This window comes from Elgaria multicarinata, chromosome 7 (genome assembly GCF_023053635.1).
Source record: "Elgaria multicarinata webbii isolate HBS135686 ecotype San Diego chromosome 7, rElgMul1.1.pri, whole genome shotgun sequence".
Taxonomy (NCBI): Eukaryota; Metazoa; Chordata; class Lepidosauria; order Squamata; family Anguidae; genus Elgaria; species Elgaria multicarinata.
The window spans coordinates 89,487,564-89,505,546 of NC_086177.1; the positions used below are offsets into that span (position 1 = coordinate 89,487,564).

A 17,983-nucleotide genomic window follows, 5' to 3' on the forward strand; every position below is an offset into this window, starting at 1 on the left:
TTGTGAGGATAAAGTGGAGAGGAGGAGGATTATGTACGCTGCCTTGTGTTCTTTGCAGGAAAAAAGGCGGGATATAAATGCAATAATTAATCAATTAATATGAAAACATGGCTCTGCCAACTTGGGTGGGACGCACTAGAAGGAGGCATCCCCAAGGGCCAGGGCAAGACTTTAAATGGGGCGGGGGGCGCACTAGGTGAACTTGAGAACTTTCCCCTCTTGCCAAAGTGCTCAAGATCACCCAGGGATTTGAAGTGCCATCCTGAACCTTGGGGATCCCCTCCTAGTGCACCTCTCCCTGAATCTCCAGCACTCCATTTTCATAGAAAAGTGCACACCACCCTATTTCTCTATCCCAAAGGGAGTAACTGCTTCTACTTTGATGGTTGTCAAAATCTAAGTTGTTACTGCATTCTGAAAAGAAAGTGTCAGTGGTGCCTTGGGCACTTTCAAGAACAGGTTCAGGGAACTTGGGCAAGTGGGGATGCCTAGCAGGCAACACATTGAATCTTTGGGAACACCCTTGCTAGGGGTGTGATCTACACCGTTTCCCCACCTTCAACTGTGCAAGGCTACCGTTTAGCCTTGCGTTTTCCCTTCTATGTCAAACATACAAAGGAGTGGCCAAGGCAGGTCCCTACATTTTTGGATAGCTGCCAATTGCACACATAAAATGGGGCTGGGAAATTGTGGGGGGAAAGTTTGGTCACTTTGGAGGGGCTGTGGCTGGCAAGGGGAAAAGGTGCCAAAAAACGGGCTCCGGTTGTGATCAGGGCATGGACAGGGGCTTAATGGCAGACAGACAAGGCAGGTTCTGCCATCAAGTCCTCTGGAATGCAAGGCAGAGCCAGCTGGAGGACTGAAAGTGAAATGAGTGGAAATTAGCTATGCGCTGTGGGTGTTGCACCTAGTCATCTCTTGGGCACACCAACCGCACACTGTGGGCTGTTTGCAGAACCCACAGTGCATAGCTTGTGACCCATCATGGGTTTGTGTATCGTGTGAACATGCCCATTGTTTCAAAATCATAGGAAGTGATAGTTCCACTTTACTCTGTGCTTGTCCAACCTCATCATGAATACTGTGTTCAATTCTGGACACACTTTAAAGAGGAGTCAGATAAATTGGATCAAGTTCAGAAAGGGCAACAAAGATGAACTCTGGGGGACAGTGACCACATCATACTTGAGTTCTCAATTTTAAAGGAAGCAAAAGCTGAGTGTAGCCATATACATACTCTGGATTTTAGGAAAGCCGATTTTATTAAACTCAGAACTATGATTAAAGGTCCCATGGCAAGTGACCCTAATGAAAAAAGGAGTGCAAGATGGGTGGGAAATTTTAAAAAAGGATTTTTTTAAAGGCACAATTACAAACAATTCCAACAAGAAAAAAAAGATAGAAAACAACAGAAGAAACCAATGTGGCTCCACAAAAAGCTTAAGAGATGACATGTGGGGGGGGGGGGGAGAGACATATAAAGGAAGTGGAAGAAAGGCCAGGCTACAAAATACAGACAGGTAGCACAGAAGTGCAGGAATAGTTTCAGGACGGCTAAAGCTGAGAATGAGCTGAGGCTAACGAGGCTAAAAGCAACAATAAAGCTTTCTTCAGGTATGTGCAGAGTAAAATACAGAGGAAAGAAATGTTGATTCAACTACTTAATGAATCATAGATTAGTAGAGTTGGAAGGCGCCTATAAGGCCATCAAATCCAACCCCTTGCTCAATGCAAAAATCCACCTTAAACCATTCCTGACATTTGGCTGTCCAGCTGCTTCTTGAATGCCTCTAGTGTGGGAGAACCCATGGCCTCCAGGTAATTGGTTCCATTGTGGTACTGCTCTAACAATCAGGATTTTTTTTTTTTTTATGTCCAGCCAGAATCTGGCTTCCTGTAACTTGATCCTATTAGTCCATGGCCATAGCTAGATGCTCCTTATCCCGGGGTGATCCCCAGGATCGTCCCTGTGTGTCCACATGATGCACAGGGGGATCCCTCCCATGTCCCAGGATCTCTCCCTCCCTTTTAGCCCCAGCTTTTCTGCGGTCTCGACCGCGGAACGTGTGGCCAGGTGCCGCTGGTTGACCTCGCTCCTTGCAATTCCTCGCGAAGAGCCAGGACCCGCGCATGGGGCGCAGCGCCCATCAGGTAGGGTGGGGGGAGCGGGGAAAATAATTTAAATTAAAAAAATGCTTACCTTTTGCGCATGAGCTTTCCTGCACTGCTGTCCCTTTAATAAAAAAAATGGCGGGTGTGACGCCTCTCCTTCTGAGGTTGCTGTATAGAGGAGGGATCTCGCGATAAACACATTGCGAGATCTTCCCTCCTCCATCATGTGTTAACAGGTAGGTCTAGCTAAGACCCGTGTCCTGCAATCTGGGATGATCGAGAGGAGATCTTGGCTCTCCTGTGTGACCTTTCAAGTATTTGAAGAGCGCTCTCATGTCTCCCCTCAATCTTCTCTTCTCTTCTCCAGGCTAAACATGCCCAGCTCTTTGCAGTTCTTTCAGGCCATAGCTAGACGTGGCTTTATCCTGGGGTGATCCCTCTCTTGCCCCGGGATCTCGCCCTCCCCTTTAGCCCTGGTTTTTCCACAATCTCGGGCTGAGCCTGAGACTGTGGAACGTGTGGCCGGGCGCTAGGGGTGGACCCGGCTCTGTGTGATTTGTTGCAAGGAGCTGGGAGCTGTGCCCATTGAGGGCAGGGTGGGGGGGAGCAGGGAAAGTAATTTAAATTTAAAAAATTACTCACCGTTTGCACACAAACGTTCGTGCGCTGCTGCCCCTTTAAGTTAAAAAAATGGCGGGCGCGACACCTCTCCTTCTGAGGTCGTCACACGTCACATGTAAACAGGAGGGATCTCATGATAAACACATCGTGAGATCTTCCTTTCTCTGTTGCGGGCTAACCGGTAGGTCTAGCTAAGGCCTCAGTCTCTACTCATAGGGCTTTGCTTCCAGACCCCTGATCATCCTGGTTGCCCTCCTCTGAACACGCTCCAGCTTGTCCGCATCCTTCTTGAAGTGTGGTGCCCAGAATTGGACACAATACTCAAGATGAGGCCTAACCAGGGCCGAATAGAGGGGAACCAGTGCCTCACATGATTTGGAAGCTATACTTCTATTAATGCATCCCGAAATAGCATTTGCTTTTTTTGAAGCCACATCACACTGTTGACTCATATTCCAGTTGTGATCTACAATAATTCCAAGATCTTTCTCGCTTATAGTATTGCTGAGCCAACTTTCCCCCATCTTGTAACTGTGCATTTGGTTTTTTTTCCCTAGGTGTAGAACTTGGCATTTATCCATATTAAATTTCATTCTGTTGTTTTCAGCCCAGCACTCCAGCTTATTAAGTTCACTTAGAAGTTTGTTTTTGTCTTCCAGGGTACTAGGATGGCAAACTGATAACAGAAGGCAGAAGTGCTCAATTCCTGCTTTGGCTCAGTTTCTCCCAAAAGCAGGTCTATGACCTGCCCTGGCAAAAATGAACTAAAACATTTAATCAGAGATTAATAGTGCTCAATTAAAATCAATGTCTGTAAAATGTTTTAAATCTAGACAATCCTCAATAGTGATGAAGCGTGAATACGTTTTGATGTTGCTTTAGCTCTGGATCAGTTAGGCCATAGCTAGACCAGGCCTATATCCCAGGATTGTCCCAGGATCATCCCTGTGCATCCAGATGACACACACGGGATCCCAGGAGCAGGCAGGGACGACCCCTCCATTTGCCTGGGATAATCTTTAGGTCTAGTTAAGGCCATACAAAGAATATAAATTCTCCATTATTTTGAGAGATGATTTGGAAAATATTTGAATCTAAATTCAAAGAGTATAGTGATCCACCAATTTTATACTAGAAAGAAAAGTTTGGCCCAAGTATTAAGAGGTTAACAAATATGGGTGTAAAGTATGAAACATTTTGAGTTCTCTATATCCAGTTGATATTTAAATGCTGAGGACTGCCTATGATTACCTATTTTAGAACAGTTCGCTTTACCTACTGTTCCAATTACCTTCAAGGAATTAAAGCAATTGATATCTTCTTGTTTGTGCCATATTCCCATATTTTTGGGAAGGAGAAAATTCTGTATACAAAGTCTTAAGAGAAAAAAAATGCTTCAGCAGCAAAATATCTCTTTTCAGCTTGTATGAGTTTGATTTTATATCATGTTTTCTACTTGCGTTTTTTTCCAAAAAACAAAAAACAAAAATAGAAAACAAATAGAACTTTAGGTTTATCTTTAAAAAGTATCTCAATACATAATACTTGTTTTAATTTGATACATCTTAAAACAGTTGTCATTTTTGTCTGACAGCATAACACAACAAGAAATTCACAAGACTTTAAACATGCTTTAAAATGACATTCAGCAATGTATATAAAATTTAATAAATAGCATACAAGTCACACACAAATACATTTTTCACACTAAATCATTAAACCTACTCAGACTGGCAAAGAATAAATAGAACAGCAATTGACAATCTTTACCTTCTCAAAAGATGGATTTCTTGATATCATCTAGTAGTAACAACACCTGCTAGGCACTAAACTAAAAACTATGAATGTTGTTTTTTTTCCTTCTGGTGTGTTTTGCATCAGCGTGATGTAACAAAAATAAAAAAAAACTTGTAATATACTGAATTCTTTAAAAAAGAAAGAAAGAAAAACACACATACAAACTGATGCAAGGTAAACCAACTTTTAAATACAATGAATAAATAGGAAATTAGTAAAGCAAATCCAATTGCAGCAACGAACAACAAAGGAAAGCAAGAACCCCAGAACATAGCCATGGAAATATTTATATTTATAATATATATATTTATATAGTCATTGCTGTATTAGAGACTAGTATTTAAAGTGATAGTGCTTGTGCACTAAGCTCTTTAGAGACCTTAATATAGTTTTAGTGCAAATCCCTTCAGACCAAACAAATTTAAACCCTATTAGGGAGAAGATCCATTAGCAGTTGGAACATATCTTCTAGAGTTATACGTACCTAATTCAGCTTTTTAAAAAACACACATAATGTACAAGAATCAAATGCATATTTTTAACTGCTTCAGGTATCTATCTTCAAAGATAGATGAAAAATTACTTTGAATTTTTACATCTTTTTTGGTTGTACCATACTGACCAACTTATTAAAGTCAATGTTATAAAAGCTACAAAAGATTTTTTTTTGCCATCAGTTTATCTAAGTTAACTGCTGTTTGAACTTTTAAAAGAAAATATATATATATAGTGTGTATTGGAGAAACCCTTTCCTCGCTCTGAAAAAGTTCACCATGATGACATTCAGTAATTAGACAAAATATTATAAACCACAAGAGAAAAAAAGAATACTTTTAGCAATAATCAGCATTTAGTATATTCAGTTAAAATTATATTGGCAATAGTACACTGGATTTCAAAAAGGAATAAATATTCTGTACAAAAGAGCCTGACAATCTGGAATGGCAGACAGCCAAAAGTGTTTGAGCAGCCATGTTTCTGTTGTGAATTACAACATTATGTTAAACTATCTGAAACTGAGGGCCACTTCCCAGGTTACCTTACTCTGCTTTAATCCTTAACATGTGGGTAGGAACTGCTTACAGAGGCAGGCCTCTACAATACTAAAATGCAAATCTTCAGGCAAGCCTGAAACACACGTTAAAGTTCACCTGTTGCTCAAGTGATTTCACAAATTACAAAGACATCCTGTTTATAGTCGCTTCCTTTCACAGGCTTTAAGAATGCTAGTAGAAAAAGGAGTTGTGGGAAAAGCTCTCAGAAGATAATCATTGAAGAATAACCAAACAGCAACAGAAGTACATTATGTATGCAGACACCAGAAAATGTTTGTTTTCCCATGACAAAGAACCGTTCAGTCATGCACAATAAAAATTTTAAGTCACATGATTTGCCCTGGATTCTTTTTGAAACAAAAAACTAGGTTTTTTTCCTTAATTATGAAGTACAAAACAATCACCAATATTGCTCCAACTTGCATACATTCCCACCCATTCAATCAATACTTAACAAAGTAGCAAAGCCTCATCATCGCTAGTTTCATTTTTCAGTGTTGCTTCTAAGCAAGTGTCAGGTATCTGGGCAGTGTGTACTATCCCACATCGCTCACAGGGACCATCTCGATTACAGGACCGTACTCCATTATGTGTTCCACTGTAAGGCTGTCTAAGCCCTTGTCCTGGGTCTGAAGTGAGATCAAGTAGAGGTCTTGAACAGTCATTCACATCAAAGTCTGATGCAACATCAGAAACTGGAATTAGCATTTCAACATCATCATCTTCATCTCTTCCTCCACCTACCCCATTATCAAGCTGTCTCAAAGGACTTTGGTTCTGATTGACTGGACTTGATCTCCCTAAAGTGAAGCGTACCCAACGTAACCCTTGAGTCATACGACTTAGAGCACTAGAGAACTGATGGCGTCCTGGACTGGAACTTGGAGGTTCCATACTTGTTCCTTCTCTTCCATTGTCTGTACTACCACTGGTATTCTGAACCGAGGAAGTTCCGCAGACTACAGTTGCTTCCACTGCTGTTGCAGGAGGGACCTTTTGAGGCAAGGTAGCAGCAACACCACCAACAGCACCTGCCGTATCTCTTCGTTCAGTTTCTGTGTCTGTATCATCAGACTCCACTGAAAAGAGGCTTCGGTGAGAGCCATTTCTTTCAGCTTCTCTGTTAGTATTCTGGCTGGCAAGATCATCTCCATCTGATGAAACCAATGCCAGGGATCCTGAGTGACGAGATCTTGCAAAATTAAAGATTCGGTTCCAAATATTACTTGACCGGCCAGCAATTGGAAGCCTAATAGAAGAAAATCCAAGCTGAGATCGCACTGCTAGTCTTAAATTTTCTAAAACCGATGCCTGCAAAACCCAAAAATAAAACAGAGTTAAGACAAATGGAGGAAAAAACCCCAAAAGATAAAAGAATGTAGAATCACTTCTATTCATCAGGATGTGTATCTCATGGTGTTTGTTATATACATTACCTGCTTCTTCCTGGAAAGCTGTCAGTGTGCAAATTAACTTAGTTCTATTTTTGAAACTGCCATTTTCCAATCAAAAATCTTATTCTGGATTACATTCTATTACAAAAAGTAACAGAAGAAGCCAAAGAAGTATAAATTGCTAGGAAGCACTACTGGTCAAATGGATTGCATTATTCTTCTCAAAGGGGAAGTGGGTGACTAGATTTCAAGGGTGGGTTGACGGTTACAGGAACTAACCAGGAAGGAGGAAATCACTCAGAAGGAATTCTCCAGTTAGGTTTCAATCAATTTGGCAATTGTTTATTAGTATGACTTATATTTTGCTTAATAGAGTAAAACCTCTAAGCAATTTACACACAATTGTTTCTAGACTTGCTTTCAAATAATGCTATTTTGCTGTTCTTTAGTCCAAAATACACCCTGTAGGATTTATTTTATAGAGAGTGAGGCCATAGCTAGACCTAAGATTTATCCCTGGATTGTCCAGGGGTCAAACCTGTTCACCTAGGTGACACACAGGGGATCCAGTGCTCAGGCAGGGGCGAACCCTGGATGATCCCAGGATAAACCTTAGGTCTAGCTGTGGCCTGAGTTTAATGAAAGGAGAGTATTGACATGCTTTTCCACATTTAGACATCCCAAATCACTGGCTGGTTTTTTGATGATCTTGGGTATCTAAGTGGCTTCTTAACAAATGTCATCAAGCTGACTATTTCCACCCACCGCTTACACACACACACAAAAGCAAAAGGTGTTTTGTCTTGGAGCTGCAAGTCCCAGGCAATTAAGCATAGAAGGTAATTAGGAATCCAAGCAATTAAATAAATCATAAAGTAAATGGTACCAATAAGGAAGATACAGGTTCACAATAAAGTTCATAATGTATTTTGGGTAACTGGCATAAAAATAATGGTCAAGATGACCTGAATGGTATCCAAAAAGAAAATGCTGACTTAAAAGCCTATCACTTGGGCCAACAAGTTGTCTGAGTAATGAACAAGTCTAAGAGTGTATTATTTCAGGTCAAACGTTTTCATTTATCAGTTAATGAGCAAAAAAAATTGTGTAAGATATACACATCAAAAAGCTTGACCTACAGATGTCTAGAAAAATGTATAGACTTAAGTTTAATTGACACATTTTGAGTAAGGAGTTATCCCTTCAGTGGAATAATTCAAAATTCATCTTATCTACCTTGAAAGGTATATGTGTAAGCCTTTTATGCATGTTCTAATTTTTAAAGAATGCTTAATAATAATAATAATAATAATGATTAAGACTGTCAGCCCTAATTTATGGAACAGTGGTTAATATTAGTTATGAGGTAATTTCTACATAAAAAAGGAATAAAAGTATGCTGATTTTATAATGTGGGAGCTTCTCATTAAAAGCTCACCAAGCCTATGTACATGTCAGCTGAATAACCTATTCCGTTCTGAACGGGGAACTTGGTACTAAGAATGAGATCTCCTTTTTAAGGTATGAAAAGAAGAAGTCTAAGAACAAGAAATTCTACCTCCTTTTTAAGCTGTTAAGGATCTTTAGCAGTGCTCTGTTTAACAACAAAAAACTATTTTTATATGCACAATATATTCTAGTGTGGCGCTACAAGTATATTCTTAATTTTAAAAAATTGATCAAGAAGATTTTCCTTTACTAATTTGTGTTAGTACAAAACCAAAATTGAATCCATGTAAAACAATTTTTTGGTGTACACTTTATTCAGAAGTGTTTTATCTGCTACAGAGAGAAAACAGGCATCTAAAGGCTCCCAAAATACTGAATGATAGACAACTCAAACAAGGTCAATCTTATTATTTATTTATTTATTTATTACATTTTTATACCGCCCAATAGCCGAAGCTCTCTGGGTGGTTCACAATCTGTAACACAATTCCTTAAATAATTTAATGTAAGTTAAGGAAACATTTCCTAATGTGGAGTTTGATTATATATGTATTTTGTTAAAAGAATCAGAATCGCAGAAGAGTTGGATGGGACCACAAGGATCATCTAGTCCAACCGTCTGCAATGTGCAGGAAAACCAATTAAACCATCCATGAGAGGTGGCTGTCTAGCCTCTTCTTAAAAACCTGCAGAGATGGAGAGCCCCCAACTTCCGTAGGTAGACTGTTGTACAGATCTTACTGTCAGGAAGTTTTTCCTCATATTTAATCAAAATCTAGGTAGCTGTAACTTATACCCATTATTTCAGGTCCTAATTTCTGTGGAAATGTGGCATCCTTTTATGGACCTGAACACTGTTAACATGTCTCCCCTCAGTCTTCTTTTCCGCAGACTGAACATCCCAAATTCCTTCAGCATATCCTCATAGGCCATGCTTTCAACTAAATATGTTTTAATCCAGTGACAATATAAATACTTTGAATGGGAGAAAGTGATAAGTAAATGATCAAATAGGGGGAAAATCAGTTTGCTTTTGCTTTTTTGGAGAAGTCCACAGATACTGTGGAATTAGGGTGGCATGAATAATTAGGGAGTTTTACTCAGCAAGGTTGTTAAGCGCCACCATGTGGTGCTAGATATAAAAGCGATGTGTAATAGATTGGCTGCTGTTGCCAGAATAACTTCATTCAAAGGCATCACAGCAGTTATCACATTGAGGCGGAGGTTCAAAGAACAGAAAAACTGGTTCTTCATGCTTGCGGAGAGGAGGGGAGTAGGTTAGCTTGTTTCTCTCCAACCAGCAGCTCTCTCTATAACATGTTTGAAGACAAGAGGGATCTTTTAATGCAGATCCCTCTTCTCTTCCAGGACATCGCGCAACCGTCTAGACGCTGGGGGAGGATCGCAGAAAATCCATGATCCTCTCCACTCCCTCTACCCCCGTAGGTGTAGACATGCCCATAGTTTAAGACTAAAGAATCATTCCGTGGCAAGGAGTTGGACTAGCTAACTGATGAGGTACCTTCCAACTCTATAATTCTCAGAGCAACCTATTTAGAATTAACATGAAAGCTCTTACCTGATTTGGTGAACAAACAGGAAAATCTTCAACTGGTGGAATTAAGCCCTGAGCAATCAACTGTCCGTAAGAAGGAGGTGCTTCTCTTCTTAATAACTCAGCCTCAACCCTTGACAATTGTGTCTCAAATGATCTATGTAAAAATCCAAAAATATATCCTCTAAATTCAGTTCTCATAGATGAGAGCAACATCATTATATATGCCTGATCCTTCCTGTTTCTCTCCTCTTGTAATCTGAACTGCCATGTACACTTAATAAATTTCACAGGATGAACATAATTTACAAAAATTTGTTGCATGCACATGTGTGTATATACTAGTGCTGTGCTGAACCCTGACCCCTTCGCTCTCTGCAAAAGAGGCATTGTTTTCTCTGCCACTTTCGCAAATAGAGCAAGAATTTCAAAGAAATTTCTAATGGGAGTCGGGAGGCATGGCTTTCGTCTACCTTATTCAGTGTATGAGGTGGCTCTGGAGACTTCTATCTATCTTTTTTAATTTTAAAATATTTCCCCTGCACTCACAGCTTAATGGAGATCTTCACAACAGGCTTTCAGCTCAGCAGCAGTTCCTACAATGGCAAACATCACAGGGCCATTCCAGGAACTGCTGCGGTGCTGTGGAAGCCAGAGCAGGAAGAGTACTTTGAAGAGCAACCTGTAAGTACAAATGGGACTCGTTTTAAAGTTCTTTGCAAGGAGGAATGGGACAAGCAGCAATGGAGCTCATTTGCAATGGGACTTTGAAAGCAGGAATGGGATTCGTTTTTAAAGCTCTTAAAGCCTTAGAAATATCCCATTCCTGCTTCAGTTTTCATTTCAACTATTTTTGCAAGCCTGCTAATAGAGGAAATGAGAGTTTTAAAAATAAAATTAGTGCTAACCTCATTTCAAGAACCTCATGAGAAGACTGACACACGCACACACTGCACCCCCCCTTCTCCCATCTCAAGTCACAAATCATCCAAAGCACCCTCCCTTCTCAGGAGGAGAGTGGCAGCACGTACCTCCCTGCCAGAATAGGGAGAGCAAGCGAGCAACACTGGCTACCTACTGCCAACATGACTTGAGCTTGCAAAATACTCTCCTCAACCAAGCAGTGAGGTGGTTGCAGTTGTTTTCCTCCCAAGCAGGGAGAGCCTTGGCAAGCACAGGGGCACCAACTGATAGCCAGCATATCCTGCACTTGCAAACTACTACTCCTGCTCAGGAGGGAAGTGGCAGCCGCCATCTCCTTCCTTTGAGAAGGAAAGGGATTGCACCCTACGCTTGCAAAGCACTTCGCACTATTATCGCTCAGAGGGAAGCAGCAGCAACCACCTCCCTGCCCAACTGGGGAGAAAAGAGCTTTTGCAAGCACAGGGGCACCACGCAATAGAAAGCACTTCCCACACTTGTGCAGTACACTTCCTGCTTGGAAGGGAAGCAGCAGCAACCACTTCCCTGCATGACAGGGGAGATAAGAGCCTTTGCAAGCACAGGTTATGCAATATGTGTAATATAAAAGGAAGGAACGAACAGACAGACATCTCAGCCAGCTTCTAGCAGTAATGTAAGTGTCAAAGCCCCATAGCTCAAAAATTTCTCCAAAAATGCTCACACTTTCCCACAATTTTCGCATGTGATTTCTTTTCTTTTCTCACTCAAATGGTCGGAAGGAAAATAAGACTGAAAATTTCAGCACAGCACTAGTACATACACACACATATGTCAATCGAATTTAGTATTCGAAGTGGTGAATACTCAAGACTAATCAATTTACTTAATGAACCAGAAGATAAACAAAATATTCTAAATAAGAGCTCAAAGAACAAGGCTAAAAATGCCACTGGGTTGCAAAGTATATTTAAGAACAGGGCTGGATTCCATTTCTGTTAAGTCAGCAGCACAAATCTAGGAACAAAATGTCCGTAATCAATAGATTCGGGCAGGTCTCCCCAGTATGCTGGGTTATTCTTGGTTTGGGTAAAACCTCTTGGTGTTGACTCTGGTCAGTGAGGTCGCTGGCTGCCAAAGGCCTTCACACAGTGCTGTAGCTTGTTTGGGTGCATATTGGGCTCTCTCAACACATCCCCTACAGCCAAGTGGCTGGTGGGGAAGACCCATTCCATAAGTTGACTGTCTATCAACTGTCTATCGGAAACTCCCATGAATGTACAGGACATTCAGAGTCATGCTACTTGATGGGAACTGTACTAACAAAACATTTTGTAAAATTCATCAATGAAGGTAGCTTACCCATTGCAATATGCTTCAACTACAATATTTTTTGGCAAATAAAAAATAATATAAACGTTAGATTTTACAGCAGGATACTTACCTTCGTTCAAACATTCTTAATGAATACAGCTTACAAGTGCACCCCAAGGCAATGACAAGGAGCAGCCCACAAATAAGACTCCCAATGACAGCAGCAGTTATTACTCTGGTGGGCACAATAACTGGACAATTCTCTTCATCGCTGCCATCGCCACAATCATCTTGAGAATCACAAACCCAGCTTTCAAACACACATCGGTTATTTTTGCAGTGGAAATTTCCTGGCTGACAAAAGAAGCAATTCTTTTCATCTGAACCATTGGGGCAATGATTTTGGTAGTTGCAGCGGTCAGAGCGAGGATAGCAAGCACCGTTCCGAGAGCAAGGAAATTCTTCTTTCTGGCACATGGTGCAGTTGGTTTCATCCCTTCCATTTGGACAATGCCAATAGCCATCGCAACGCTGCTGCTCTGTGTAACAGCCCCAGTTTCCACCACATGGAATTTCCCATGGCAGACAGAAGCCATCTACTTGATATGTAGCATTAAATCCTCTTGCCGCATTCACTTTGTCAGCACAAAAATGCACTCTGACTTGACCAGAAGAAGAAACAACTGTAAGAGGTGCATGAGAATCAAAAGCAGTTAAAACACGCAACAGTTTGCGTGGATGCTCTTCTAACCCATCATATATTTTGACATAGTCCCCGTAACCAGTACCATCAAGTTTAAAGTCAGTGAAACGCAGAATAACTTTGCGGTAATCCCCTGTGTCTATCAGCCAAGTGCAGTTGCTCCCTGGAGGATAAAAGTCTGGATAATTAGGAGAATTGAAAGTACCATAAAAATATTTTAGTAACTGCCCACAACTTGGCACACCACAGTCTATTTCATCTCCCAAGTCAAGACAGTCAAGGTTTCCATCACATTTTGAAGATTCTGGAATGCAAGTGTAAACATTGAAACGAGACAAACACTGGAACTGGTTGTATGCACATGGCTGGAAGGAAGCAGCAGTTGGAGGACTAGCTTTGGCACAGATTTCTTCATCAGAGTTGTCTCCACATTCATCCATGTCATTACATTTCCAAGATTCCGGAATACATTTCCCATTAGCACAATGGAACTGGTTACAGTCGCAGCTTGGTTCACTGGATTTCCCTAAAAATCACGCATTTAAGAAGTCAATTTTTAAAAAGTTTATCACTTTCTGATTTTACAGAAGCCCCCCTTCATGCATATGGTGCCGTTCCTATAGCTCTACCCCCAATGAAGTACAACTCCTGATTCCATCCATGCATTTTTGCAGATGTCTGAGGTGGGGAAGTCTAGCCACCTAGACCTTTAAGTGGGTAGACTCCCTTAGACCCTACCCTGTCTGTTCATGGTTCCAGAATCTAGGAAAGATCTGCTTCCCCACTTGAAATACTTGGACAGCAGGTCATTGGAGGAAGGACTATTGGTGCAGCCCCTTTCTAATTTACCTTTTCCTGTGAGTAACGTGTGAGTGGCATATTATGACACACTATTCAATGGTTATGGTGCACTATTAAAGCTTTCACTAATCAATGTAATGAGGATCAGTTGGCTGGAAATAGTAAGTTAACAACTTATCCAAAACAGAATGACAGATTAAATTGGACTCAACTGGTGTAAACCCCTCCCCCCCCCCCCCAGCTTCAACAGCATATGAAGCTCTGAGCAGTTTCATATGCTACTTTTTGTATGCTGGGCTGTATGCTTTGAACTCAAGAAAGCGCAAATACAAATGTATGCATGTCAGGTTGGATTTGATTTAAATCACGATTTAAATCACTACTCAATTTAACCATGTGACTCCCCCACCCCCAAAAGTGCACTCTTCCTCACTATATTTTACACTACTCAGAGTTACCAAAGACTCATTCTTGCTGGTGTAATCTTAATATTTACAACCAGATGATGGTTTCATTTTTAGAATAGCAACTTTTCAGATTAGTTTTACTGTTATATCAAAAATACTGAATTGGTTATACTATTAGAAACACATCATAGATAGATAATTATGAAATTATTGCGAGGTGGACTATCTCTAGTTTAATAGGTTAATCATTCATATTTGGACAACTTTTCTGCTGTACTTTACTGGAAGGAGAAAAATAATCTTCCAGAAACTTCTGGAAGAGCATGACATTGTGAATGGATTAATGGAATTCATTTACTAAAAAATTTAAACAGCCTCATGCTACATAATTAAAAATTAATCCTTGTTTCATGATGAATAACCTTAGGACTATAATGTATCTTAAATAGAAAACTATCTTTAGATAGATTTTTCCTCAAAAAGCATTTTATTAAAAAATCCAATTTAAATATAAAAAATGGATTTAAATCAAAACAATCCGATTTAAATAAAAAATCACTGATTTTTATCCACCCTGATGCATGTTCAATCAAGGATGAATGTCATAGTGTAGATAACTTGGTCTGTCATTCTAAATTTTTTGAGAAGACTAGGATCATTTTTTGAGCTTCAGTATCAGTTATTTTGAATATACATACTACAACTGTCTAACCTAATCTTCAAGTGTGTCCAAAACTGACATCTAAAGTAATAGTTACATCTAATAGCAACAGCATTTTTCAGTTTAAAAATAATAATGGAAAGTTTTTCTTCATTAAGTGGTTGATGCACAATCTTTTCAAACAAACAAGGTTGCAAAGACTGTCCCAAAAATCTAGACAAAATACAAAAAAGATTTTATTGTACTATTTCTGCATTTGACGCTTACCTGCAAAATAAGTCAATCTGAAGCCTTTCCGTGATACACTATCATCTGAATGAAATCTGATCCAAACGTGGTCCTGTGAAGAGATATATGGAGATGGAATAGAAGACCCACATACTCTGTAATTTTCCATGCTTTTGTAGGCCCCTATTGTTAGGGAATCGGAACTGCATCGCCGTGATCCTTGAACATCAAAGTCCTGGAAACTAGAAAAGACAAATAATGTCTTATTATTTTTGTTAAGAATCATAATTATTCAACAAATATTTCTAATACATATTTCAGATGAGTTTTTGACAGACAGACACTTCAACAAGGTCTAAGGACCTGTCTTATATTACATTATCTAACAATCATAGCTTTCAAACATTCTAATTATCCAAAGCTGTGTCGTAATTTTTACTTCTCCAATTGGGAAAAATAGCTTTCAAAACCTTGACAGTTTTAATCCTGAACTGCAGGTAATCGTAACTAAATCCCCTTTCAGTAGGGGTTCCGCAAGGCTCGGTGCTTGGCCCGTTGTTGTTTTCCTTATACATGTTGCCCTTGGGCAAGCTTATTCAATCTCATGGTCTCCAATATCATCTGTACGCCGATGATACACAACTATATCTGTCATCTCCGGAACTTTCTCCTGATGTTCACGATCGTATCTCGGCATGTCTTTCAGATATCTCAGCTTGGCTGCTTCATCGTCGCTTGAAGCTTAACATGGCAAAGACTGAATTGCTTGTTTTTCCTCCTAAACCTTCTCCTCATCTCTCATTCTCTCTTACTGTCAATGATGTTACGCTTACTCCGGTCAAGGAAGCTCGTAGCCTTGGCTTTATCTTCGACTCCTCGCTCTCCTTTATTCCTCATATTGAGGCAGTAGCTAAATCTTGTCGATTTTTCCTGTATAATATTGCCAGGATTCGATCATTTTTGTCTGTCTCTTCTGCCAAGACGCTTGTTCATGCACTGGTTATTTCACGGTTGGACTACTGCAACCTTCTTCTCTCTGGCCTTCCTTCTTCTCACATCAGCCCGTTGGTTTCTGTTCACCACTCTGCCGCAAAGATCATCTTCTTAGCACGCCACTCCGACCATGTTACTCCGCTTCTGAAATCTCTTCATTGGCTTCCAATTCACTTCAGAATCCAATATAAACTTCTCCTGTTAACCTTCAAAGCTTTTCACGGTCTAGCTCCTTCCTATCTCTCCTCTCTCATCTCACACTATTGCCCCGCTCGTGCTCTTCGCTCCTCTGATGCCATGTTTCTCGCCTGCCCAAGGGCCTCTACTTCCCTTGCTCGGCTTCGTCCATTTTCGTCTGCTGCCCCTTACGCCTGGAACGCTCTTCCAGAACATTTGAGAACTACAAGTTCAACCACAGCTTTTAAAGCTCAACTAAAAACTTTTCTTTTTCCTAAAGCTTTTAAAACTTGATGTTGTGCAGACTTCTACTGTTACTTTCTACTGTTAGTTTTTCCCTACCCTGTGCCTGCTTACCCTTCCCTGTACCTGTTGGCATTCTCTTCCCCTCCTTATTGTTTTACTATGATTTTATTAGATTGTAAGCCTATGCGGCAGAGTCTTGCTATTTACTGTTTTACTCTGTACAGCACCATGTACATTGATGGTGCTATATAAATAAATAATAATAATAATAATAATAATAATAATAAAATATCCACTATAGAGATGAACTTTTTAAAAAGTCTATTAGGAAAATGTGGATAATTCCTCACTCCCACTAAAAACAGAGCCACTGAGAGGAGATGTTAACTTCTTGTCACTAACAGCAGGATATATACAGGTGATTTCTTTCCATCTTTTAACCATTCTAAGCATGTTGGATTTCCTCCTATAGGTTCTATAGTAAGTTTCATGCTTCCACTTGTACAAGAGGCTGCACAAGTGGAATAACATCTTTCAGTTTAGTATCACTTTAATTTACTTAGAAGTAATTATACCCTGCTCTTTTGCCCAAAAAGGGAATTCAGAATAGCTAATAGTAAAAATGATAATTTTAAATTCGCTTACACAATGCTCTAGTGTGTTTTGAAGCAAAACTTCCATGAGTGGAAGGAACCTTCTGTATACAGAAGGGTACTTTTGGACCAAATGTAGTTCCCCAAAGGCTGTTATTTTTTTCAAATTGTTTGCGCAAGCAAACTTTTTAAACTGGTAGCTTCAAAAACAATTTGTAATATTGCACAGGGACTAGCTGACAACCTGGCATAACATATGTGCTGCTGTATATCTGGCGCTTTACTTCAAGGGATATTTTTTTCAAACAGGGCCAAGGGAATGGAACCTAAGATCCATAAATAAAAAAAAATACAAGAACTAATTTCTCCACCAGAGAAACATATAAGCAAACAATTTAAAACTATAATTATATTTTTCACAATATTTTTAGAAAGTTCGACACCTAAATTACCTTATCGTAATAATTTCTCCTTGGTTTGCCCGGATGTACCAGCTACAGTTCAATCTAGCAGGATATTCAAGTGGCCAGCCTGGGCTAGTGATTATCCCACTTGGGCCCCTAATTTGTTCTGGAATATCTCCACAAGCTGCAAAATATGCAAGTTGATATCATTAGGGATAAGAAAAAATGAAGAGCAAAAAACGAAACAGGTAAATTTAGACTGGGTAAGTCAACAAAATAAATTCACTAGCAGCTTCCAAATACATGTAAACAATGTCAAAACACACATGCCACATCAGGAAAAGTGATGTAAAGGGAACAAGTTTCAGGTAAATAAAGCAACAAGAAAAAGTATTTCTGTATATATTTTCTTTTATGAAGCTGAAATGTGTACTTGAAGAAAAATTAAAACGTGGTTTACGCTTCAGAACACATGGCAGTTGTAGAAATTTGAAAAATGCAAGTCTCAGAAATCTAGAAATCAGATTTTCCATCAATCCAACACTGTAGATTTGGTTTTATAGAAGATGTATT

General features: G+C 39.8%; 1 protein-coding gene across 1 annotated transcript in view; it reads right to left on the minus strand.

Annotated features, from left to right (window-relative positions):
- Positions 1 to 4,268: 4,268 nt before the first annotated feature.
- Positions 4,269 to 17,983, minus strand: part of LRP12 (LDL receptor related protein 12) — a 33,309-nt gene continuing 19,594 nt past the window's right edge. The window contains exons 3-7 of the mRNA XM_063131037.1: positions 17,459 to 17,594; positions 15,037 to 15,239; positions 12,328 to 13,426; positions 10,008 to 10,140; positions 4,269 to 6,896 (exon numbers count right to left, since the gene is read on the minus strand). Coding sequence (XP_062987107.1) covers positions 6,036 to 6,896; positions 10,008 to 10,140; positions 12,328 to 13,426; positions 15,037 to 15,239; positions 17,459 to 17,594 — 2,432 coding nt within the window. The 3' untranslated portion in view covers positions 4,269 to 6,035. The remainder of the gene's footprint in view (positions 6,897 to 10,007; positions 10,141 to 12,327; positions 13,427 to 15,036; positions 15,240 to 17,458; positions 17,595 to 17,983) is intronic.